Source organism: Salvelinus namaycush, chromosome 9 (assembly GCF_016432855.1).
Source record: "Salvelinus namaycush isolate Seneca chromosome 9, SaNama_1.0, whole genome shotgun sequence".
NCBI lineage: Eukaryota > Metazoa > Chordata > Actinopteri > Salmoniformes > Salmonidae > Salvelinus > Salvelinus namaycush.
In genome coordinates, this window is record NC_052315.1 from 40,807,522 (window position 1) to 40,834,901 (window position 27,380).

The 27,380-nt window shown below is 42.9% G+C and overlaps 1 protein-coding gene across 1 annotated transcript; it reads right to left on the minus strand.

Annotated features, from left to right (window-relative positions):
- Positions 1-308: 308 nt before the first annotated feature.
- LOC120053500 (transcription factor RFX4) lies at positions 309-27,380 on the minus strand. Its single transcript, XM_039000630.1, has 18 exons — positions 27,338-27,380; positions 24,904-24,990; positions 24,318-24,378; positions 22,074-22,197; positions 19,251-19,312; positions 18,618-18,831; positions 15,386-15,463; positions 11,397-11,560; positions 10,676-10,776; positions 10,439-10,497; positions 10,168-10,312; positions 9,247-9,341; positions 8,493-8,610; positions 5,385-5,504; positions 4,829-4,990; positions 4,318-4,483; positions 3,811-3,949; positions 309-581 (listed from the first exon to the last, which is right to left on the minus strand). The coding sequence occupies exons 1-18, from the start codon at positions 27,378-27,380 to the stop codon at positions 309-311; spliced, it is 2,211 nt and encodes a 736-aa protein (XP_038856558.1).

The following is a 27,380-nucleotide window of genomic DNA, read 5'->3' on the forward strand; positions in this document are numbered from 1 at the left end:
TCCACCATTGAGATGATTGCTGCCCTGAACAGACTAGGCCTACGCCACAATATTCTGATTGTGTAATGTGAGAAGAAGTCCTGAATCTTAGCTTGGTTCTCTGTGCTGTGGCCTGTGGCTCAGGTAACCCAGTGTTGCTACTCTGCAGCCTCTCTCCCCTACCATTACACTTATACTCCTGATTAGGTGCCTCTGGGTCGTGTTGGAGAAAGGCAGTGGGACGTTTGCATCCATAGGCTTGGCAGGCAGGCTGCATGGGCATGACTGTGCCCAGGGTAGCTCCTCTCTCTGAGGGCTGAATTGAAAGCCTACTTGGCCCAGCCTGTAGTGGCCTCTCCGTTGATGTAGGCGAAACCGGGAAAGTGTTGAGAGTGTTCATACTCAGAGTTCCTGCGAGGGGCCAGGGGGGAGTACATGTCTCCAGAGGCGGCGTAGCGGGAGGAGTGTATAGGGGAACTGGTGTAACAGCTGTTGGCCGGTGAGACATCAGCCCACCGGGGGGTCACAGGCGTAGGGTGCAGCCGAGGAGTACCTCCCATCAAGCAGGGCTCCATCCGTGACATCTGGCTGTTGAGTGGGTACTGCCAAACACAAGAGAATCTTGGGTGTTAGGGTTATGGTATTATACTGTATGTAACATGTATGTATCATATCTAGGGCTGGGTTTTTCCCTGAACACATGACCTGACCGAAGAAACCCCCCGCCCCTAATAAGGCTATAGCTGGACTCCAGAGTTTTTCCTGGTAACGTAACATTACGGGGCAAAACTACTGGCCCTTATGTAATAAATGATATGTAACATAACACAAATCTTTGATTTCTCTCTAACACTATGAAGTTTATAATTCATAATAAACGTCAACAGTAGAACCCCTATGCACACCAAAACGTTGTAAATGATGGACATAAATAAGTCACTTCCTGAAACTGAGATGAGCGTTGGACTAGGATAAGTGGTCAGCCGGTAGTATTTTCGTTGCCCAGGGTGACTGACGACTAACAGCACGGACAGAATCAGCTCCTCTTACAAAATATTTGGGACTGGTCAAGAAATCCAACAAAGTGTCCCATTTGTGTCTTCTCCTTCCCTTCCTCTTGAGAGATCCTCTCAGACCCACTCAGACAAAGCGCACACATTGTGCCCGATTTAAGTTCAGAGCAGGGCGGACAAAAGTGGAAGTAAAAGTCTTTCCTCTTTATCCCACTAAATATAAACACACAGGCAACAGTCGGTTTGATTATGAGGGATGGTGGAACGGAAAAAGGCTGTCATCACGGGTCAGGGTGGCTCAGCGACCTCTTGTTCATGCTGAAAAGAGACCATTGAATAACAATATTTTAATAAATACCCCCCTAACCTGGTCTATGGGGTCTATGGCCACTGGCTCAGAGAGGTGAAGAGACTATTGAGTGGTGGGAAGGGGAGGCACAGCAGAGCAGAGAACAGGGACCCAGGCCACTGGCTAGACCATCTTTCACTGTCTGCTGCTTCCGCTGGTGTGGATTAGAGGAGAGGGGAGGGGCGGCAGGTTTGAATCACCAAGCCGACTTGGTGAAAAATCTTTCGATGTGCCTTTGAGCAAGGCACTTAACCTCAATTGCTTCTGTAAAGGTGTCAGCATGCTTCAGTTCGGCTAGGCGAACCGAACAAGTGTGCTTGCATAATCCCTTAAAAGACCATTGGAAAACGAGAAAAAAAGCGGCAATAGTACTGTTTGTCCATTTTGAGACGCCGTAGCCAGTATACACTTCTTCGAAATAGTCCAAATTAATCTAAGATAACTCAAGAAATCTGTCATTAATTATGACGTTTCTGCAGAGGAGATCTTAGTCACGCAATTTTACATTAAATAAGATGTTTGGTGCAGTATTTCTCAATGAAAGAATTTGCATGAAAACGAGTCGTCTCTTGTTGAATGACAACAAAGACTTTATTGAAGAATCCCTATTGTTGACCAATCACCCGACGAATGGGCGTAGACTTCGGCTACCACTTCTTGTGTACCTGAACAGCCGAAAAAAACATTACCTAAGTCCAAAACGAACAGAAACGTCACAAAATGTTTTCATAATATATGCATGAACTCTTCCGAACTGTTTGGGCTTGGAAGCATGCGGACGCCTTAAGTCGCTCTGGATAAGAGAGGAGAGGGGGATTCAGACTACTGACGACCAGCTGATCTCCTCCCACTACAAAGACGGGGGAGGCTGGAGGACCCTTGACAGGAAATTACCATCAGAAGGGTCAACTCACACCACTCGCTGCTATGGCTAAAGGCATCAGTATGCTTCAGTTCGGCTGGTGCCTAGCTGAAATCGGCTAGCAGAACTGAGCAAGCGTGCTCGCATAATCCCTTAAAAGACATTCGCTTGAAATATGAGAAAAAAGTGGCAATAGTACTGTTTGTCCATCTTGAGATGCCATAACCACTTCCTCAAAATAGTCCGAATTAATCTAAAATAACTCAAGAAATTGGACCAACATTTTTACGTTTTTTGCCGAGGATTTCTTAGTCGCGCAGTTTTACATCTAACTAAGATGTTTGGTGCAGTATTTCTCAAAGAAAAAATGTGCATGAAAATGAGTCGTCTCTCATTGAAGGACAACAAATACTTTATTGAAGAATCCCTACTGTTGACCAATCACCGATGAGGGGGTGTAGACTTCGGCTACAGACTTCGGTTTGCCTCTAGAAAAAAATGTGTGTGCCCGAACATCCGAAAAAACCCTCACTGAAGTCCAAAATGAACAAAAACGTCACAAAATGTCATCATAATATATGCACAAACTCTTCCGAACTGTTTCAGCTGGGAAGCATGCGGACGCCATAACAGTGTATGAGCTCCACCGACACCAACACCACCACAATGCCGCTGCACCCTCCTCCTCTCGCCTGCTCTTGCTGGATTCCTCTCTCTCTCTTCTTTCACACTCACTCTTGTATACCCCCCCGGCATGCCATGCTATAGAGTGTGTTTTGCATACTAACGAGCCCCGTTCTCATTTACACATCCTGTTCATATTAACATTCCTCTCTGATTTACCGCCTTGTGTAAAATTCAACCTTACAAAAGCTAGGCTAGAATTGACGCCTCGCCTACAACCCAACCAGGAATATCACATCTATATTACATAGGGATGTGAATAGATATCAGAGGGAGGTCTTTAGTGGCACGTTGAAGAAAAATAAACAAGTATGCCTTCTGTGTCATTCTGCCTGATTCAATGCCACATATGTCAGTGGGTCTAGCGCCTCTGTAATAATGTACTATGGTTTTTAGGTGATTTCACAGCTTTTCTCTGTCAAATAACCCAGCAGACTGTCAAATTTTTCTCTTTGTAATGGATTTGATACAGTGTTTCACTGGCTTTCTTCCCTCTCTGCTCTGACGTCAATGAAATACAATGGAGTCCACTCCAGGACCCAAGCCAAGAACAACTATTGTCACCAACAAAGTCTTGCAGGTGTGGTGAACTGTGTGAAAAGTTGGAATTGTTGACTCTGTGGCTAAATTTCAGCATTATCAAACAGCCCAGAAAGATATATGTTGGATGACAAAGGGTCTAAAAGTGTTGAGCAAATATAAAGTCAATCTTGGCAACCAGAACCAAATGTTGTGTGTGCTCTGAGAGACTAATATCAAGCTAATGTAAGCTAATGCTTTTCAACTGGATGTGCGTAGTACAGTATAAAGTTACAGAATTTTCTCCACTGTGATTCCATCCAGTATACACCGTTAGCAGATTCTCAGGTGAATGTAGGTGATATGGTCTGATTTGTAATTTGGGAGTCCAAGTTTGGACTGACCTGTGCAGAAGTGCGGTGGTAGGCGGGATAATGGAGGGGGGCAGGAATGCCCGGTTCATGGGCCAGACTGGGGTACTGGCTCTGGATGGAGTGGGGGTGCTGGTTGGAGTAGCTTCCGTAGTTATAGCTCCCAGTGAACCTGGAGAGCACGCACAAAAACAGGTCAACATCATGTATTCAATGTAGTACTTTAAATGTTTTCCATACATTTTTTTGTAAGAAATCAGATAACCCCTCTATGAGAGCTCAAAACCCCTCTATGAGAGTTATAACCCCTCTATGAGAGCTCATAATGCCCCTATAAGACCTTATAACCACCCTATGAGAGCTCATAACCTCTCTATGACAGCTCATAACCCCCCTATGAGAGCTCACTACCCCTCTATGACAGCTCATAACCCCTCTATGACAGCTCATAACAACCCTCTATGAGAGCTCATAACAGCCCTCTATGAGAGCTCATAACAGCCATCTATGAGAGCTCATAATCCCTCTATGACAGCTCACCCGTGCTCATCCCTGTGTGCGTAGACTGGCAGTCGATGGGCGGAGGAGGGAGGGGGCACTGGGGCACCACTGCGCATGCAAGGCTGCTGCTGTCCGCCCTCAGAAGGGGTGCCGCCTGACGTTGTCACTGTGTACGTAAGGGACCAGGTATATGACTGAACAGCTCCTGGCACACACACGTAACACATACACACACAGAGACAAAGGGATTGGCACAGAGGAATCTACCTTGCCATGACCCTTAGAAACCAACCCAATGCATGAGCACAGGCAGGATATGCCCATTCTAATAAATCATTTAATTCAACTGCTATGTATTAATTAATTAATCTGACATGATGTACTTTGTTGTATATAATCGTAACATTACCTACAGAACATGACCACAGACATGTGGGATTGCTTCTATAGTATTGTAGCTCCAGTCTAGTATTAGCTCAATAACCAAGCAACACTCCCCACTTACAGATTCCCTCCCCAGTCCCCCAGTGTTGCTGTCTGTCTCTCTCACCTGTGGTGGCTGTGGCCCCTGTGTACTCTGGGGACTGGGCAGCAGCGGGGGAGCTGGCGGCTGGGACCCCCACTGAGGTGACAGACTTGGCCGGGGAGAAGGGCCCTGGGGACGTGGATGTGGGCGTGGTCTCCGTCAGCATCATCTCTTCCTCTTGCTCAGCTATAAGAAGGGGTCAGAGGTCAATAAACTATTCGAGAGACAGCAGGTTCTTATGTCCTCAAGAGTCAGTGTACTTCATACAGCATTCAATATCAGTACTGTCAAAATACATGTAGTTTTTGTTGTTGTTGTTAAAATGCATTTCTGGTTGTTTTTGTAGCAGCAGCAATACTGATGGTAGTATGACAGGTCATTCCCAAAGTCCTATACAGAAGTTTTAGTAATATTATTATTAGTAGTAATAGTAGGAGTAAAAGGTAAAAGTAGTAGAAATTGTAGTACTAGTAATTGTGATTGTAGTAATACTAATAGTTGCAGTGGCAATGCAGTGCTGTAGTAGTAGTAGTATTGGAAGCAGTTCCCTTAGTAGTTGTTGACAGGGTGGGGGTCTGACCTGTGTTGCCCTCTGCCTTCATGGACCTCATGAGCTCATTGGCCCTCTCCTGGCAGTGCAGGGACTCCAGCAGGTACAGCACATAGTCATCAAACATCAGGTGGATCAGGTGGAACGAGCCTACAAACAGGAAGACAGAGAGAGAGGTGATATTAAAGTTTCTGTATATTGACATACGCAGCTTAACAAAGCTAGTTTCAAGGGCACATTTCAATTATTCGCTTTTATCATCTAGACAGTACAGATGCATCAAAGCTGGGACCGAGAGACTGATAAACAGCTTCTATCTCCAGGCCATCAGACTGTTAAACAGTCGCCACTGGCCGGCCTCCGCCCAGTACACTGACGTGAACTTTCGTCTATGTTACTAACCAGCTACCACCTGGTACTCTACCCTGTACCTTAGAGACTGCTTTGCCCTATGTACAGTACGGAAGTTTACATACACCTGAGCCAAATACATTTAAACTCAGTTTTTCACAATTCCTGACATTTAATCCTAGTAAAAATGCAATGTCTTAGGTCAGTTAGGATCACCACTTTATTTTAAGAATGGGAAATGTCTGAATAATAGTAGAGAGAATGATTTATTTCAGCTTTTATTTCTTTCATTACATTCCCAGTGGGTCAGAAGTTTACATACACTCAATTAGTATTTGGTAGCATTGCCTTTAAATTGTTTAACTTGGATCAAACGTTTCGGGTAGCCTTCCACAAGCTTCCCACAATAAGTTGGGTGAATTTTGGTCCATTCCTCCTGACAGAGCTGGTGTAACTGAGTTAGGTTTGTAGGCCTCCTTGCTCACACACACTTTTTCAGTTCTGCCCACAAATTCTCAATTCTAGGATTGAGATCAGGGCTTTGACATTGTTGTCCTTAAGCCATTTTGCCACAACTTTGGAAGCATGCTTGGGGTCATTGTCCATTTGGAAGACCCATTTGCAACCAAACTTTAACTTCCTGACTGATGTCTTGACATGTTGCTTCAATATATCCACATCATTTTCCAACCTCATGATGCCATCTATTTTGTGAAGTGCACCAGTCCCTCCTGCAGCAAAGCACGCCCACAACATGATGCTGCCACCCCCGTGCTTCATGGTTGGGATGGTGTTCTTCGGCTTGCAAGCATCCCCCTTTTTCCTCCATACATAACGATGGTCATTATGGCCAAACAGTTCTATTTTTGTTTCATGAGACCAGAGGACATTTCTCCAAAAAGTGCGATCTTTGTCCCCATGTGCAGTTGCAAACCGTAGTCTGGCTTTTTTATGGCGTTTGAGTAGTGGCTTCTTCCTTGCTGAGCGGCCTTTCAGGTTATGTCGATATAGGACTCGTTTTACTGTGGATATAGATACTTTTGTACCTGTTTCCTCCAGCATCTTCACAAGGTCCTTTGCTGTTGTTCTGGGATTGATTTGCACTTTTTGCACCAAAGTACGTTCATCTCTAGGAGACAGAACGCGTCTCCTTCCTGAGCGGTATGACGGCTGCTTGGTCCCATGGTGTTTATACTTGCGTACTATTGTTTGTACAGATGAATGTGGTATCTTCAGGCATTTGGAAATTGCACCCAAGGATGAATCAGACATGTGGAGGTCCACAATTTCTTTTCTGAGGTCTTGGCTGATTTCTTTTGAATTTCCCATGACATCAAGCAAAGAGGCACTGAGTTTGAAAGTAGGCCTTGAAATACATCCACAGGTACACCTACAATTGTCTCAAATTATGTCAATTAGCCTATCAGAAGCTTCTAAAGCCATGACATCATTTTCTGGAATTTTTCAAGCTGTTTAAAGGCACAGTCAACTTAGTGTATGTAAACTTCTGAACCACTGGAATTGTGATACAGTGAATTATAAGTGAAATAATCTGTCTGTAAACAATTGTTGAAAAAATGACTTGTGTCATGCACAAAGTAGATGTCCTAACCGACTTGCCAAAACTATAGTGTGTTAACAAGAAATTTGTGGAGTGTTTGAAAAACGAGTTTTAATGACTCCAACCTAAGTGTATGTAAACTTCCAACTTCAGCTGTATATAGAGTCATTGAACACTGGTCACTTGAATACTGTTTTCCCCACTTTATATGTATATACAGTATTCTAGTCATGGTTCATCCGATATAACTACTGCTGAACACACCTTTGCTCTGACCTTTCGGGCAGGCTTCGCAAAACTGAGGTACACCATTGATTATTATAGCAGCACACTCAACTGAACAGGCAGTGTGAGGGAGCAGAAAGACTGGGCAGTCATTGTCATCAAAAGAGACGGGAGGCTGTTTCTTGTTTCCTGGTACAAAGTCACTGCCCCAAATATGACAGCTGACCCCTGGGTCTGGTATGGGAGATGACTGAGACTGTCGCTGGGGAAGGAAAGGAGCGTGACACAACCGTGACATTGTGCTGGTCACTCCAGCCATCGTGCGCATAATAAACACCAGCAGCTATTCACGGAATGGAGCAGTGCAATACTGCTTGGTCATAAAATTGAAAAGATAGGCAAACACATTGGGGAAGAGGGGGGGGGGGTAGCCATTGTTAATTAACTGTTTTTGCACAGAGAGCTGCTTTATCAAAACACTGCAACCAGCTGTGGCTTTGATATTTACAGACAGGCCTGAAGGGGAGAGGAGAGGGAAGGGGAGTCATTTTTTAAACATTTTACAGCCCCTATATATTTCAGTGCCTTGGTCATGCACCGCTAGCTAGTAAAGTAAAGGCTAGGGGTGCCATGCCAACAACGCAGCCATCTTACGACCACGCTTTCCCCCTGTTTTGGATTGGGAGAACAATCGGAGGGGATTCTCTGCTGAGTCTGCGCACAACTTTTCTTATTATCATTTCCCAAAAATGGGGTGAGGGCTTAAACTACTTTTGGACCTATGTGCATAGTAGCATATTCATATCTCAGTTCAGCACGTTTTGGGACAATGCCCTGGGTAATCTGTTCGTGTTCTTCAAAGTCTTTTCTAGTCAACTACTGTCTGACACTAGTGACACCAGCAACATGCTCCAATAACATTACATAACCCCCCTATAACAAACTTTTTTCCTGTGTCGGCTGATACATGCCCCAGCCCGATGCTAGATCCAACCACTCACCGAAGCTAGGCGCACTGTGGAGGGTCATATCCCGGATGACTCGTGTCCCGAAGCACGACCACATGAGCAGGAACTGCTGGGCCACCTTCTTCAGGCACCCAGGCCTCTTCCCTGCCACCTAAAGGGGACATTTCCATGAGAAAAGAAGGGGAAGGGTTGGGGAGGGAGAGAATTAACCCCTGGGTTCGTATTGGGGCTTAACCCTCAGGAACGAAAAACATGTCAACAAGTTAACTATTTAATTTGCCCCTGGGGACAAGCCTTCCCATTGAACCATTGTCTGGGGAGTCCAGGACGTTGCCAGGGCAACAACATTTTACAAGCCCATATCTGGAGCATAATGGCCGCAAATGGGAGCCATGAAGACATCATTAACTAGGAGAGTGGCTCTGCGTCAGCATGGAGAAACGGATGTCATTCAAATGCATAGTTTATTTTTAAAGGGCCATAATCCTTACTGATTTGCTGTATAAATATACTTCAACAATAAAATAACACATCGTCGTCCAGAATGGCCTTGGTAAATGTACGTCACTTACACATACGTCACTGTGGAAATTTTTAGGGGGACAATTGAAGAGGTTATTTCTATAGTTTCCACTTACAAACATCATACACCATGCTGTAGCAATAGTAGAAAGCACATGCCTCAAGAGGATGTCTGGATGTTTTCTGATGATATATCCTAGATCTTAACAGGGCATAAAAAAATATGTTTTTGTGGAAATATGAAGTCATGAGTTCTTTAACTGACCTTGACAACACAGCGGTCCACCATGGAGTCCAGCCACTCTATGTAGGCCTCTATAGGAGACTGCTCCTCCAACAGACGGTCAAACTCCTGGTACACTGAGAGAGGAAGGAGACGAGAGCTGCATCTAGCCACAGTTTGTCAACACATAGCCTATGTCATCATTCAGGCCACATACATTTGTAACTGGTGAAGAAAGTCCCATACTTGTCTACACAGATGAGAGCCTTGACAGATAGCAATTTGGATCAAATGAAGAAGTGGAAAATTGTAGTGTGTGGACCTAAATAACCATTACTTAAATCAATCAAACTACCAAAACCAGCAGCATATACAGTATGTCTTGTATGTGGCTATGCATCTTATTTGTTGCTATAGTGCATCATTTCTCTCTGTCTAATAGAACAGAATGAGAGTTTTTTATGCGACACCAGCCAATCTGTGACCTGTGACCCTATCACGGCCATTTCAGAGGGATACTGCTGAAATGAATTTGAGATGCTCCACGGGGTGTTTCAGAGCAGAGTCAACTTGCTTAACCTTTCAGCCTCCATCATTACGGCTTGACTTTCCTGGCCGTGGGAATGATTGTCCAATGGGTGACATCTACTGTGTGTTATTGGCAGTTGTGTTGTGTGGGTGTGTGGGTGGGAATGAAGTGCATTTCTCTCCTACAATGCATGAAGGAGAGCACGCAATTTAAGTAAAGTGTATTGGAGCTCAAGAGGGTTGTTTAGAATGTGGATTCTAGACTTTGGGACTAAACGTAACTTAATGTGAATGCTGTTACAGGGATTGTGTGTGTGTGTGCGTGTGTGTGTGTGTGTGTGTGTGTGTGTGTGTGTGTGTGTGTGTGTGTGTGTGTGTGTGTGTGTACATAAGTCTGTGTCTGCGTCCCTACGTGTGTACTTGTCTTGCCCTTACAGTGGATGATGAGCCGCCGTTGCTCCTCCCGTGTGTCCTCCATGGTGTAAAGTGTCTGCTTGGTGATGCTGTTCAGGTCCACGTTCCTCCAGTCCTCCATCATCTGAAAGGTGATGTCTGCACTGTGGATCACCGTCCGCGACGCCTTCCCAGAGACGCAACACACAAATTATTAGATAGTGCATTATTAGATAGTGATACACACTGCATATACCTTTATCAGTCATATCTTCATATGGATTTCATTACATTGATACAGGGATATAGCTACCTGACATAGATGGTTCAAAGATGTCTGCCGCTTGAGAACCTGAGAAAATCTTCTAGATACTGTGGATAAAAGGGAGAGGAAATATGAACTGTTGTGCTTTATACAGAATACCATTTAGCTATCGGAACCAGTATTCTAAAATCGGCGCTTTGTTCGTATTCTAAGACTCAGTATATCATCGTTGTTGTCATAATAGGAGTAAGAGTAGCAATGTTATTTTTCAATGCAGACACCTACATTCGAACTTGATATTCCTCAGGTTTTCAGGCAGGTCGTGAAGTGCTACTTTAAGCCACTCATCCAGCTGTTTGGCAAACTTCCGGATCACCTGGGTCAAACTGGATCAACACACATAGAGTACAACTAAATTTCATCACAAATAACGAGGCAAAACGAGAGCTTGGGACTATGAGGTTCTATCTGAATTTTTGCCAAAAAAATGTGTTATTGACATAGCCTTGTTCTGTTCAATGTTCTTTACCCATATACTCTAAATACCCCAATTCATGTTGTTAAGTTAAAAAGAAGATCAAAATTGCTGACAACATTCAAACCAATGAGGGTTCAGAACTTTAAAGCCAATTGTCTCAGAATCATCTTTAGGCAGATAGAACCTTATAGTCCCAACCCACTGGGCACAGATGTCATTTCAACTTCTATTCCACGTTGGGTCAACGTAATTGTATAACGTGGAAACAACATTGATTCAACCAGTGTGTGCCCAGTGGGAAGCTCTCAAAATGGCACATTTGCCATGACAGTCTTTTTAAACAAACAATATACAGGTCAAAGTATGTTTAAAACAATTGTGTGGATCTCATGGACTGTCAGTCTTTGCATTCATAGATCTGTCTATGAATTTGAAATGTTGGGCTGAAACACAGGATTGTGGTATTACTCATCCCTGGGATAGGTGGAAAGGATAAGTGGATAGGAGCGACAGTGCACACTCACTCACCTATCAGGCAGTGCTTGAAGGACTGTGGGCATGAGAACCCCAGAGATTGCCTTGTAAAGAATGGAGTCACAGACGCCCACAATGTTGACCACAGTGGAGGAGCCCAGGACAGGGAGCATGTGCGGGGGCATGCCCTGCCAAAAGTGCAGCAGGAAGCTCTGGACCTGGAGACACCCAAGAGAGGAGGGTTATAGGAGGGCTATTGTCTTAACATCACATACAATACAACTAGAGACTGAGAGACTTAAACAATATTTCTCATGAGATGAATTCAGGTTAGAAGCAGTTTCTTGTGATAGGCTGGTAGCATAAACATTTGATTAAGGGTTATGAGATTAGATCATGAAAATGGGAGGTTTTAATTTGGAAGCTCATAATTTTTTTTTTTTTTTTACCAATTTCAACAAGTGAATAAAAAAAGTCCACAAAAAAATAACCACAAAGGCCTGTTCCATTTAGTGGGACTGGTAAATAAAGGGGCATAATTTATTTTATTTATTTATTTCACCTTTATTTAACAAGGTAGGCTAGTTGAGAACAAGTTCTCATTTGCAACTGCGACCTGGCCAAGATAAAGCAAAGCAGTGCGACACAAACAGCAACACAGAGTTACACATGGAGTAAACAAACATACAGTCAATAATACAATAGAAAAAGTCTATATACAGTGTGTGCAAATGAAGTAGGATAAGGGAGGTAAGGCAATAAATAGGCCATAGTGGCGAAATAATTACAATATAGCAATTAAACACTGGAGTGATAGATGTGCAGAAGATGAGTGTGCAAGTAGAGATACTGGGGTGCAAAATAAATAAAACAAATAACAGTATGGGGATGAGGTAGTTGGATGGGCTATTTACAGTTGAGCTATGTACAGGTGCAGTAATCTGTGAGCTGCTCTGAAAGCTGGTGCTTAAAGCTAGTGAGGGAAATATGAGTCTCCAGCTTCAGTGATTTTTGCAGTTCGTTCCAGTCATTGGCTGCAGAGAACTGGAAGGAAAGGCGGCTGAAAGAGGAATTGGCTTTGGGGGTGACCAGTGAAATATACCTGCTGGAGCGCGTGCTACGGGTGGGTGTTGCTATGGTGACCAGTGAGCTGAGATAAGGCGGAGCTTTACCTAGCATAGACTTATAGATGACCTGGAGCCAGTGGGTTTTGACGACGAATATGAAGCGAGGGCCAGCCAACGAGAGCGTACAGGTCGCAGTGGTGGGTAGTGTATGGGGCTTTGGTGACAAAACGGATGGCACTGTGATAGACTGCATCCAATTTGTTGAGTAGAGTGTTGGAGGCTATTTTGTAAATGACATTGCCGAAGTCAAGGATTGGCAGGATAGTCAGTTTTACGAGGGTATGTTTGGCAGCATGAGTGAAGGATGCTTTGTTGCGAAATAGGAAGCCGATTCTAGATTTAATTTTGGATTGGAGATGCTTAATGTGAGTCTGGAAGGAGAGTTTACAGTCTAACCAGACACCTAGGTATTTGTAGTTGTCCACATATTCTAAGTCAGAACCGTCCAGAGTAGTGATGCTGGATGGGCGGGCAGGTGTGGGCAGCGATCGGTTGAAGTTTTACTTGCATTTAAGAGCAGTTGGAGGCCACGGAAGTTGAGTTGTATGGCATTGAATCTTGTCTGGAGGTTAGTTAACACAGTGTCCAAAGAAGGGCCAGAAGTAAACAGAATGGTGTCGTCTGCGTAGAGGTGGATCAGAGAATCACCAGCAGCAAGAGTGACATCATTGATGTATACAGAGAAAAGAGTCGGCCCGAGGGTTGAACCTTGTGGCACCCCCATAGAGACTGCCAGAGGTCCAGACAACAGGCCCTCCGATTTGACACACTGAACTCTCTGAGAAGTAGTTGGTGAATCAGGCGAGGCAGTCATTTCAGAAACCAAGGCTGTTGAGTCTGCCGATAAGAATGTGGTGATTGACAAAGTCGAAAGCCTTGGCCAGGTTGATGAGTACAGCTGCACAGTATTGTCTCTTATCGATGGCGGTTATGATATCGTTTAGGACCTTGAGCGTGGCTGAGGTGCACCCATGACCAGCTCGGATACCAGATTACATAGCGGAGAAGGTACGGTGGGATTCGAAATGGTCGGTGATCTGTGTGTTAACTTGGCTTTCGAAGACCTTAGAAAGGCAGGGTAGGATAGATATAGGTCTGTAGCAGTTTGGGTCTAGAGTGTCTCCCCCTTTGAAGAGGGTGATGACCGCAGCAGCTTTCCAATCTTTGGGGATCTCAGACGATACGAAAGAGAGTATGAACAGGCTAGTAATAGGGGTTGCAAAAATTTCAGCGGATCAATTTAGAAAGAGAGGGTCCAGATTGTCTAGCTGAGCTGATTTGTAGAGGTCCAGATTTTGCAGATCTTTCAGAACATCAGCTATCTGGATTTGGGTGAAGGAGAAATGGGGGAGGCTTGGGCAAGTTGCTGTGGGGGGCGCAGGGCTGTTGACCGAGGTAGGGGTAGCCAGGTGGAAAGCATGGCCAGCTGTAGAAAAATGCTTATTGAAATTCTCAATTATCGCAGATTTATCGGTGGTGACAGTGTTTCCTAGCCTCAGTGCAGTGGGCAGCTGGGAGGAGGTGCTCTTATTCTCCATGGACTTTACAGTGTCCCAGAACTTTTTGGAGTTTGTGCTACAGGATGCAAATTTCTGTTTGAAAAAGCTAGCCTTTGCTTTCCTAACTGCCTATGTATATTGGTTGCTAACTTCCCTGAAAAGTTGCATATCGCGGGGGCTATTTGATGCTAATGCAGTACGCCACAGGATGTTTTTGTGCTGGTCAAGGGCAGTCAGGTCTGGAGTGAACCAAGGGCTATATCTGTTCCTGGTTCTACATTTTTTGAATGGGGCATGCTTATTTAAGATGGTGAGGAAGGCACTTTTAAAGAATAACCAGGCATCCTCTACTGACAGAATGAGGTCAATATCCTTCCAGGATACCCGGGCCAGGTCGATTAGAAAGGCCTGCTAGCTGAAGTGTTTTAGGGAGCGTTTGACAGTGATGAGGGGTGGTCGTTTGACCGCAGACTCATTACGGACGCAGGCAATGATTGCTGAGAAGACAGCAGAGGTTTATTTGGAGGGCAGGCTGGTTAGGATGATATCTATGAGGTTTCCCGTGTTTACGGATTTGGGGTTGTACATGGTAGGTTCATTGATAATTTGTGTAAAATTGAGGGCATCAAGCTTAGATTGTAGGTTGGCCGGGGTGTTAAGCATGTCCCAGTTTAGGTCACCTAACAGCACGAGCTCTGAAGATAGATGGGGGGCAATCAATTCACATATGGTGTCCAGGGCACAGCTAGGGGCAAAAGGTGGTCTATAGCAAGCGGCAACAGTGAGAGAGACTTGTTTCTGGAAAGGTGGATTTTTAGAAGTAGAAGCTCGAATTGTTTGGGCACAGACCTGGATAGTAAGACAGAACTCTGCAGGCTGTCTCTGCAGTAGATTGCAACTCTAACCCCTTTGGCAGTTCTATCTTGTCGGAAAATGTTATAGTTAGGGATGGAAATTTCAGGGTTTTTGGTGGTTTTCCTAAGCCAGGATTCAGACACGGCTGGGACATCCGGGTTGGCAGAGTGTGCTGAGGCAGTGAATAAAACAAACTTTGGGGGGAGGCTTCTAATGTTAACGTGCATGAAACCAAGGCTTTTACGGTTACAGAAGTCAACAAATGAGAGCGCCTGGGGAATGGGAGTGGAGTTTGACACTGCAGGGCCTGTATTAACCTCTACATCACCAGAGGAACAGAGGAGGAGTAGGATAAGGGTACGGCTAAAGGCTATAAGAACTGGTCATCTAGTACGTTCGGAACAGAGAGTAAAAGGAGCAGGTTTCTGGGCGCGATAGAATAGATTCAAGGCATAATGTACAGACAAAGGTATGGTAGGATGTGAATACAGTTTAGGTAAACCTATGCATTGAGTGACGATGAGAGAGATATTGAGATGGACAGATATGAAAAGTGGCTTGCCTCGTCAAAGTTTGCGCGTATTACTGTATCCAGTATCCTCTGGCAGTGAGTTCTGTACATCATGATGAACGTTGACACCTGTGGGAAAATGCAGAGAACGCTGAGTACACAGTGCATTCGGAAAGTATTCAGACTTTTATTGACTTTTTCCACATTTTGTTATGTAACAATCTTATTCTAAAATTGATTAAATAGTTGTTTTCCTCATCAATCTACACACAATACCTCATAATGACAAAGCAAAAACTGTTTTTTAGAAATGTTTGCAAATGTATAAAAAAATAAAAACTGAAATCACATTTACATAAGTATTCAGATCCTTTACTCAGTACTTTGTTGAAGCACTTTTAGCAGCGATTACAGCCTTGAGTCTTCTTGGGTATGACCCTACAGGGTTGGCACACCTGTATTTGGGGAGTTTCCCCCATTCTTCTCTACAGATTCTCTCAAGCTCTATCAGGTTGGATGGGGAGCCTCGATGCACAGCTATTTTCAGGTTTATCCAGAGATGTTCAATCAGGTTCAAGTCCGGGCTCTGGCAGGGCCACTCAAGGACATTCAGAGACTTGTTCTGAAGCAACTCCTGCGTTGTCTTGGTTGTGTGCTTATGTCGTTGCCCTTAGGGTTGTTGTCCTGTTGGAAGGTGAACCTTCGCCTCAGTCTGAGGTCCTGAGCGCTCTGGAGCAGGTTTTCATCAAGGATCTCTCTGTACTTTTCTCCGCTCATCTTTCCCTTGATCCTGACTAGTATCCCAGTCCCTGCTGCTGAAACACATCCCCACAGCATGATGCTGCCACCACCATGCTTCACCGTAGGGATGGTGCCAAATCAAGGCTTGATTACCAACAACGACGAGACGGCCTACAGGGAGGAGGTGAGGGCCCTCGGAGTGTGGTGTCAGGAAAATAACCTCACACTCAACGTCAACAAAACAAAGGAGATGATTGTGGACTTCAGGAAACAGCAGAGGGAGCACCCCCCTATCCACATCGACGGGACAGTAGTGGAGAAGGTGGAAAGTTTTAAGTTCCTCGGTGTACACATCACGGACAAACTGAATTGGTCCACCCACACAGACAGCGTTGTGAAGAAGGCGCAGCAGCGCCTCTTCAACCTCAGGAGGCTGAAGAAATTCGGCTTGTCACCAAAAGCACTCACAAACTTCTACAGATGCACAATCGAGAGCATCCTGTCGGGCTGTATCACCGCCTGGTACGGCAACTGCTCTGCCCACAACCGTAAGGCTCTCCAGAGGGTAGTGAGGTCTGCACAACGCATCACCGGGGGCAAACTACCTGCCCTCCAGGACACCTACACCACCCGATGTCACAGGAAGGCCATAAAGATCATCAAGGACAACAACCACCCGAGCCACTGCCTGTTCACCCCGCTATCATCCAGAAGGCGAGGTCAGTACAGGTGCATCAAAGCAGGGACCGAGAGACTGAAAAACAGCTTCTATCTCAAGGCCATCAGACTGTTAAACAGCCACCACTAACATTTAGTGGCCGCTGCCAACATACTGACTCAACTCCAGCCACTTTAATAATGGGAATTGATGGAAATTATGTAAAAATGTATCGCTAGCCACTTTAAACAATGCCACTTAATATAATGTTTACATACCCTACATTACTCATCTCATATGTATATGTATATACCGTACTCTATATCTACTGCATCTTGCCATCTTTATGTAATACATGCATCACTAGCCACTTTAAACTACGCCACTTTATGTTTATATACCCTACATTACTCATCTCATATGTATATACTGTACTCTATACCATCTACTGCATCTTGCCTATGCCGTTCTGTACCATCACTCATTCATATATCTTTATGTACATATTCTTTATCCCTTTACACTTGTGTGTATAAGGTAGTAGTTGTGGAATTGTTAGGTTAGATTACTTGTTGGTTATTACTGCATTGTCGGAACTAGAAGCACAAGCATTTCGCTACACTCGCATTAACATCTGCTAACCATGTGTATGTGACAAATAAAATTTGATTTGATTTGATTAGAAGTTTCCTCCAGACGTAACGCTTGGCATTCAGGCCAAAGATTTCAATCTTGGTTTCATCACTCCAGAGAGTCTTGTTTCTCATGGTCTGAGAGTGCTTTAGGTACCTTTTGGCAAACTCTAAGCGGGCTTTCATGTGCCTTCCGTCTGGCCACTCTACCATAAAGGCCTGATTGGTGGAGTGCTGCAGAGATGGTTGTCCTTCTGGAAGTTTCTCCCATCTCCCAGCTCTGTTAGAGTGACCATCGTGTTCTTCGTCACCTCCCTGACCAAGGCCTTTCTCCCCCGATTGCTCAGTTTGGCCGGGGGGCCAGCTCTAAGAAGAGTCTTGGTGGTTTCAAACTTCTTCCATTTAAGAATGATGGAGGCCACTGTGTTCTTGGGGACCTTCAATGCTGCAGAAATGTTTTGGGTCTGAATACTTATGTAAATAAGGTATTTCTTTTAAAAATGTTGTCTAAATTTGCAAAAATGTCAAAAAACCTGTTTTTGCTTTGTCATTATGAGGTATTGTGTGGAGACTGAGGGAGGAAATTATTTAATCCATTTTAGAATAAGTCAGTAACGTAACAAAATGTGAAAAAGTCAAGAGGTTTGAATGCTTTTTAATGTACTCTAAATGCATGGCAATAACGTGGTCCAAGTCGGTAACACACTGCTACTTATCAAAGGGACATACTGTTTCTTAGTGACTTTCTTTGGGAATGACCAGGATGCTGCTTCAGTTAGGATATATTCTAATCAGGGAACTGGATTCAACTACAATATTTATACGGCAGCTAGTGTTTTCAAGTGATATAATACACAAAGGGATTGATACAAAAAACAAGACAATAAATCCCTTCCAAAAGCCTCAGCAGCAATAAATACCTGCAACAGGTCCCACACCAAAACTATGTTACATAAAACCAGCTTTAGAGATCAGCAACTCACAAACCATTGAAAATGATGACCCCCTCTTTTAAAAGCAGGACAGCTAGAGCTTGTCCTTTGTCCCGCACTGGATCTTATTATCTCCCCACAAGATTAAGAGTTAGTGAGAAGCCAGAAACATATAAATCCTCAAGGTCCTTCTTCTCTTAACCCAGACTCAGTGAAGGTCCGGGGCAGATAAAAGGAGAGAGCCAGAGGGTGCAAGAGGGACGAAAGGTTGGTTGGACGAAAGAGGAGGGGGTTGTGGGACGTTTTAGAGTCCTGTTTACCTTCTCTTCTGACAGACTGGCGGGCAGATTTAGGTCTTTGACATTTGGAAAGTCTGGCAGGAGCGTCCCCAGTTTGGAGCGTGGTGAATACGCCACTGTTTGCTTGGTGACCTCCTTCTTGCCCGTCTCGTTCACCCACGCCGCCCCCTTCTTGGAGTACATCACATCGTAGTACTGGGAACTCTCCTTCACAGCGATGCCATAGTAGTGGTACCTTTAGGGAATAGTTGTTAGAGATGTGTATAAATGGAAAATAAAGTTTTCACAGTCATCTTTTCTTGCTGTGGATTTATTTGACCAACGTTTCCACTAAAGAGCCTTAATCAGGGTGTGAGGGTGTGGCATGTCATCATAGGATTTTGAGGGGTTGCATCCTCAAATAGTGAAGAGTACTGGCTTGAAGAATCCTTAAAAGCAGGCTCTCACTCTTCACTATCTCCATCCAACTTTCATTCTCCGATACTGAGTATTTTTTCGTTGAAAGGTTGAGCTTTTAACTTTCATCATACAAAACAATGGTATTTCTCTTGGAATAATGAAAAAAGTACCAAAACCAATGTGCACAAAGAAGGACATGACAGCTTATGCATTGAGGAATTTTGATCAGAAAAGTAGAAAACAACATTGACTTACTTTGACTGTCCCCTAGTCCCCAGTCTTCTTGTGGTTAGTTGTGGAAACTGTTGTCTAATAATCTGTTAGAATCAGAGAATTAGAAGTGTATCAATTATTTTTCCTCTGTGAGATTCTTCATGCTTTTTGATGTGTATATCCCCCATGTAAAGCACCTATTAAAAATGCATTATCTCTCTTGACAGGATATCACACTGTAGATGTAAAGGAAGAGATACACTAAAAGGACAACTCGAGAAAAAAGTCCACAATTTCCTCAGCTAGCGACTGAAGTAACTACCCCATCCAGAATTAATAATATTCTTGTACAGCTCAAAGAATGACAGGAAAATCCATATTGAACATATCAATGAATCAAGTGAAAGTATCTCAAATGTTTTGGGTTAGTATCTGTTTAATGAGGTCTGTTCTAGATGTGAAGAGCTGTGAAGTTCCCAGAGCCTTAACCCCAGGGGGTCTGTATTGGAGAAAAAGGCTTTGGGAACCATACATTTTTTTTTACATGTTCAGGGGTATTATTTTTTATATATTAAAAACCCCTACAAATTCTCTCCCCTCCCCCTCTTTCTTTTTGTCCATGAGATTGGCTCCTTGGTTCAGCTCCTGGTGCAGAAACTTTAGCAAACAGTGGAGCTTTCCATTGTGCGGGATGAAAAAAGAGGCCAAGCTGTGAAGTTTCTGTCAGGCCCTGCTTGATAAATGAGCAGACAGGGAGGCAGCCCAGGCCCTTGCTCGTTTTTTTGTCCCGAATCAATGAAGCCTTCCTAAAGGACACCCCACACTGCTCCAGCCACTGATCTAACATTCCGCAACATCTCACCCTTCCAGATTTCCTTTAATTACACATTAATCCAGGCCACTTCTCTTTTTCAATATCCTCCGACAGGAGCTGGGGAGGGATGGGGTGGGGGAGTGGGATGAGGATGGGGCTGGGGGTCAGGGTCCGGGTGTTCGGGGTAGCTAGGAGTAGGTGGGTAAACGGGCTTCTCTGGGTTTCGGGAACAGAGGCGAGCATGTTTACTCTAGCTGTGTAATCAGTCCAGCGGTTTTCAGAGGAACCGACAGTGGGCTGTTCCGTTGACTCTCAATAACTACAGTACTTTCGGAAAGTATTCAGACCCTTTGACTTTTTCCACATTTTGTTAGGTTAGGTTGTTATTCTAAAATTCATTAAATCGTTTCCCCCCCCCTCAACATCTACACACAATACCCAATAATGACAAAGCAAGAACAGGTTTTAAGAAATTGTTGCTAAATTATATATATTAAAAAACTTAAATATTACATTTACATAAGAATTCAGACCCTTTACTCAGTACTTTGTTGAAGCACCTTTGGCAGCGATTACAGCCTCGAGTCTTCTTGGGTATGACATTACAAGCTTGGCACACGTGTATTTGGGTTGTTTCTCCCATTCTTCTCTGCAGATCCTCTCAAGCTCTGTCAGAGTGGATGGGGAGTATTGCTACACAGCTATTTTCAGATCTCTCCAGAGATGTTTGATCGAGTTTAAGTCTCTGGCAGGGCCAGTCAAGGACATTCAGAGACTTGTCCTGAAGCCACTCCTGCGTTGTCTTGGCTGTGTGCTTAGGGTCGTTGTCCTATTGGAAGGTTTCCTCCAGATGTGATGCTTGGCATTCAGGCCAAAGAGTTCAATCTTGGTTTCATCAGACCAGATAATCTTGTTTCTCATGTTCTGAGAGTCTTTAGGTGCCTTTTGGCAAACTCCAAGTGGGCTGTCACTAAGGCGTGGCTACCGTCTGGCCACTCTACCATAAAGGCCTGATTGGTGGAGTGCTGCAGAGATGGCTGTCCTTTTGGAATGTTCTCCCATCTCCACAGAGGAACTCTGGAGCTCTGTCAGAGTGACCATCGGGTTCTTGGTCACCTCCCTGACCAAGGCCCTTCTCCCCCGATTGCTCCGTTTGTCCAGGTGGCCAGCTCTAGGAAGAGTCTTGGTATTTCCAAACTTCTTCCATTTAAGAATGATGGAGGCAACTGTGTTCTTGGGGACCTTCAATGCTGCAGACATTTTTTGGTACCCTTCCCCAGATCTGTGCCTCGACACAATCCTGTCTCGGAGCTCTACGGACAATTCCTTCGACCTCATGGCTTGGTTTTTGCTCTGACATGCCCTGTCAACTGTGGGACCTTATATAGACAGGTGTTTGCCTTTCCAAATCATGTCCAATCAATTGAATTTAGCACAGGTGAACTCCATTCAAGTTGTAGAAACATCTCAAGGATGATCAATGGAAACAGGACGCACCTGAGCTCAATTTTCAGTCTCATAGCAAAGGGTCTGAAAATGTATGTAAATATGGTATTTTAGTTTTTAGTTTTTCATAAATTAGCAAAAATGTCAAAAAAACATGTTTTTGTTTTGTTATTATGGGATATTGTGAGTAGATTGCTGAGGATTTTAATTTATTTGATCTATTTTAGAATAAGGCTGTAACGTAACAAAATGTGGAAAAAGTCAAGGGGTCTGAATACTTCCCGAAGGCACTGTACATGTCGATATTACTTTGCAAATATACCGTAACAAGCCATGAGACTGATTTACATACACAATCAATTGATCAATACTTGTTCAATGCTATTTATTTCCCCCCTTCATGTTTTACTATTGTCTATGAAGAAGATAGTTCTGAAAGATGGTCACCTTCCTACGCAGGTATAGCCTACTGCACCAATGGGACTTTTTCACTTTCTCTTTCTGTAAAGTATTATGTTCAGAACATTAGTTTGGGCTAAACCAAGCAGGCCCTCCTAAGTTTCCTGTTAAACTGGTCAGTGACGGGGCAGAGTGCTGTGTCCTACCTTCCCAAAGCTGGCGGCGTTGACAGGCTGTGTGTCGTGCTTCTCACAGAAGTCCAGGTAGTGCATGTAGAGAGCACTGCGGGGGATACAAACCCCTTCTGCAATCTCATAGTTCTCCTCCAGCCTGTAGGTGAAAAGCAGACCTGTCAGTCAATCCCCCCGGAATACCATGGACTTCTTACCGACCTCAAAGACATCTTTAGTCTGGCATCTACCGTATCTACCGGCATCCAAATAAAGTGTTACCCAGTTTACTCCTGTATCTATTCAGTCAAGGGCAGGTTATTTTCTAGTGGATGAATAATCTAACCTAAATTAGGAGCTACTTTGCGAAATTACATGTGGATTTATTTTTTTACATCTGGGAAAGATGGAACTACAACCATCATGTCAAAGCATAATATCTCTACTGTATAGCATAAATACTCTACTGTATAACATAATATCTCCACTGTATAGCATAATATCTCTACTGTATAGCATAATATCTCTACTGTATAGCATAAATACTCTGCTGTATAGCATAAATACTCTACTGTATAACATAATATCTCCACTGTATAGCATAATAGCTCTACTGTATAGCATAATATCTCTACTGTATAGCATAAATACTCTACTGTATAACATAATATCGCCACTGTATAGCATAAATACTTAACAAAACTAAGCATTACAACATGCGTGAAGCGCTTCAAAGTGCTATAAAACACTTATTGGTTGTGATCAATCACTCTTAGTAGCATACATGTTATACAATTCAGGATGATAAAAAAAGTTATTTTGAACATCTCATGAACATAAAATTAACTGTGATGTCTGCTATTACTCATAAGTATCAAGAGGCTATGTACACCTGTATTTTAAGTGCAAAATAAAGCAACGACTATTATTTTATCTGTCCTATTACAGAGCAGCGTTAAGTAAGAACATTTCACCAGAATCCTCAATATTATGACTCGTGAACACCTCCCTCAAGCAATAAACCACAACAAAAAGGATCATTTCAGGAGTGAGATGAAAATGGGAAGTTCCCTCACTGCTGTTGAAATGTGAATGACTGTGTAATCCCTGGGTATTTACAACGCTCCTCTATATTCCCATAGACCAGGTATATCTATCTAAATAGGAATCTATGTGTATGACAACAACACTATGAACGTTTGAACATCTTGAAGAACGATCTGGCCTTATTGGCCATGTACTCTTATAATCTCCATCTGGCACAGCAAGAAGAAGACTGGCCACCCCTCAGAGCCTGCTTCCTCTCTAGGTTTCTTCCTAGGGTCCTGCCTTTCTAGGGAGTTTTTCCTAGCCACCGTGCTTCTACATCTGCATTGCTTGCTGTTTGGGGTTTTAGGCTAGGTTTCTGTATAGCACCTTGTGACATTTGCTGATGTAAAAAGGGCTTTATAAATACATTTGATTGATTGATTGAACACTACACAAACCAACCGGCTTCAACTACAGTGGCATGAAAATGACTGATAAACACATATTCACCACCCTTCAAAAAATGACATCTCCAACAAACAGACCGGTCAAGTGTTTTCACCATTGTGTTTTCACCAGAAGGAATGAAATATCAGGTACAGACAACAAATAATTAAACGAAGGAGAATGTCTTGACATAGCTAGCTTACTGTTTAAATTGTGTCTAATGCATATTATTCCCTTCTGATCATAAAAGGTGCAACTACACAGGTCTCTGGTCCTATGAATGCATGAAAATATGTATTTTTGGTGAAAAAGCCATTATACTAATAAAACCATCCTTCCAGCTCAACAGCAGCATCCATGTCATATTGTAAATGCAAACTGTAAGCACCCTTACAATGCTCACTAAAGCTGATAAGTTGATAGTTTGCTTCTTAAAAGGTGCTGTTTGATGTTACAATTATGTCCTTCATCTTTACTTGATTACATTTTAAAACTGTATACAAAGAATCCTCAAACATATTTTTGCAAACAATATAAGAACAAAATAGGGAAATGCACTTGTTCATTTGATCAACAAACAAAAAGCTAAATTGCAAATGCATCAAATAATACAAAATAAATGTGCAGAATAGTTCATGCGTAGAGAACATTGAATTAGCATTGCATCTCTAGAATTACAGCTTTAGGACAATGCAACATTATGCAAATCTGATTGAATTTTATTGGACCAAGTTCCATACGTTCACCAAAAAGTACATAATGAAATAAACGGGTCAGGGAAGAGGTGAATATACGAACACTTACCATTGTAGGGTAGCTGGTGTTGAATGTGGTTTAGATGCCCTGTTGTTTTCTTTCTCCTCATCTTTCACAGACAAAAAAGGAATGTGTCAACTATTTTCAACCATCACACCTCTTCAATTAAGTATCTAGCCAGCGCAATATAACATTTTAATAAATAACCAGTTGCTGTGAATAAAAATGAAAAAATTTAATCTAAACTGAATAAGGCCAGACAAAAGATTGATGCTTGATGCAGTACACTAAAACTAAAAAAGTGATAATTTCTCTCTTTATCCAACTATTCTACTCTGCAACAATATTATGATTATGATAATCAGTGGATTATCAGGGACATTTGTTTTTGACACGTTTTGTGAATAAAGTTGTGTGCTTTATTTGAACAAATTCCAATCCTACAAGTGCACTGACTTTTGCCATATTTTACGCATCTTATTATTGCGCACCTTTTTATAGCAAATATCAATTTAATCAATAGCACTCTTAATTTAGCCCCATGAAAATAGATTATTTCAAGAGATATTTATCCATTACTTTATGAGTTGGAGTAATAAATACAACATTAAAGCGTTATACAGTCACTGCTTACTTTCGTCATTGGACGTATTCCCCAGGGACGTGTGACTGGAATACCGCTTGCTCTCGTTCTCGTTGAGACATCTTTCAATCCAGCTCTCTAGAAAAAGGCAAGATGGCCCACAGATCAGGGAAAAGCCTACAGAAATTTACAATTGTAGGTTTCTGTCAGTAGCCCACATGAGGATTAATTATTTAATAATTTGCGCTATGGCCCATCAAAATGTGGCAACAATTGGGTGGTCAGATTTGTCCAATATTTGGTAAGCCTACTCTATTGGCCCTAATCAATATAGGGCCTATTTTAAAATGTGGTTCACAAAAAAAGTAATCTAAATAAATCATAAATAAATCACAATCTAACAATCAGGTTTGTTTATCAAAAGTTGACTTTGCTTAAAGCTGCAGCTGCAACAGGTGGCCTTTTTATAACTTCATTTTAAGACACATTTTGCCAAATGCAAAAAAGAGGCCATAGACTCAGTCTAGCTCGTCTAAACAGTGCACAACCAGTTGCATATCACTGCCTACACACACTCATTTGGTCACCTAATGTGACAGAGCAATTCGACTACAATCTATTGTTGGGGCCTAGCGCAGCTGTGCTTCTATTTGAAATGTTTTCACCAACACTGCAGGAATCATTCATTGTTCTTGAGGGGACTACAAGCGCGCACACTTGCTCAATTGAGCCCGCGCTCATTGCTAGAGCAGCCTCGCGACACAGAGGCCTTTGTCTCTTTCTAATTTCTACTTAGAAATAGCTCAACTGGTGTCCTTTCTTGGGACAGAAACACTTCTAATATTTCTCGTAGTCCTGTAGATCCTGTTGCCCGCATGACAACAATCACCATAGTAGCAGTTGCCAGGTTTGACTGTTGGCAAGGCAACCTGTTCCATCCCATCAGAAAGGGTTAGAGAAGAGGTCATGGAAATAGAAAAGTTAGAGACTCCGAACTATAAGGATAAATTAACATTTGGTTGATGAGTGGCACGCGCTGTTACAATAAATAGCCTAAGAAATGAGCTAGAATGCTTTGTCTCATGAATAAAAGCAAACGTGGAGGCTATGCCTAATTTATCTTTGATCTTTGCAAAGCCCTCCTATTCTATAGCCTTAGGCCAGGCATTCGTTTTTAATTGTAAGAACAGAACAGTATGATTAGGCTGCCTAACTTGGTTTACAACCCACAAATTGACCAGAGAACACGTGCTGTCATCCGGTCCATAAAGTTTAAAGGAATTATCAAATGAATAAACAGAAATAATCATTATTGTCATCATCATAATTATTTATAATAATATCACCATCATTACATCACATTACATTATATCATTACAATTAATACCAGTACATTATTAGGCTGACGTGTAACTTATTTAACTGTATTGTGCACTAGACTAGCTGACACTTTAAAATGTTTCCCCAGTCATTGATGAAGTTAGTCCACTGAGGTGAAAATAATTCTCCATTGTAGCACTGATCCTTGGGCTGTAATTGAATCATTTGCCATGAGCACAGATAAGGTAGAGCTCTGAATAATTGGATTAAATTCGATCAACGGGCTAAACGGATCTCTGATAATTTTATAGGCACACTCTTTCATGTTAACCAACTCCCCACCAGACAGCGAATTACCATAAACAGCAGGGGAAAAACTCCCCGACGATTATACAGTAAAGTAAATAAATGAGTCGAATAAAATTAAGTATGACGTTAGATTAAGAACACAATTAGAAAAACGCATAGCTAAACCCGCAACATTCATTCTAACTAATTATTGCCTACATCTGCATATTATGGCTGTTTCTTATAATCGCCTTATTTGAACATTTTAAGAGCCCACTTTTCAGAAGAAGGCTTTTTCTGTTACTTTTGCGATACAATACGTTTACCATAAATATTTAGTTTTTGATATTACATCGAATTTACTTTAGGCTGCTTCTTGGGTCATGCCGTGCGACTTTATCCTGCTGCGGGCGACTGGTCGCTTATTTCCTCCAGAAGTTGTTTACAAGAAGCAGGTGCGTCACAGGCTACACGCGCCTCGAAGGCTTAGAAGATACTTTTTTCCCAAAGAGATTGAAAACTTTTAGGAATCCTGCTGTAATTTGCTGAATGTAGTCTAATAGTTGACATTTCATTCATGCTCCTTAATCAACGTTTAGGCACAAAATAAATGGCCTAATGTCATTCCATAATCAAACCACCCCTAAAACCTGCTTTTTGTTGGTATATATTTGTCATGAGTTAATGGCACAAAACCACAATGCCTCTTTTGTTGACATCTTAAAGAAACTAAAATCTAACACATGGCTCTAAACTGGCTGTAGAGAAAGTCACAAATTCCCAGGGGCCCAGTGGCTATAGTGATCCACAACAGAAAGTGGTTCCCCATGCATCCTGATAAGGCAAGTCGGCAGTGTTGCAGGACAGGATGACCAACCTGTGGAATCCATATCAGGCTCCTCCAGCAGCCCACAATGCAT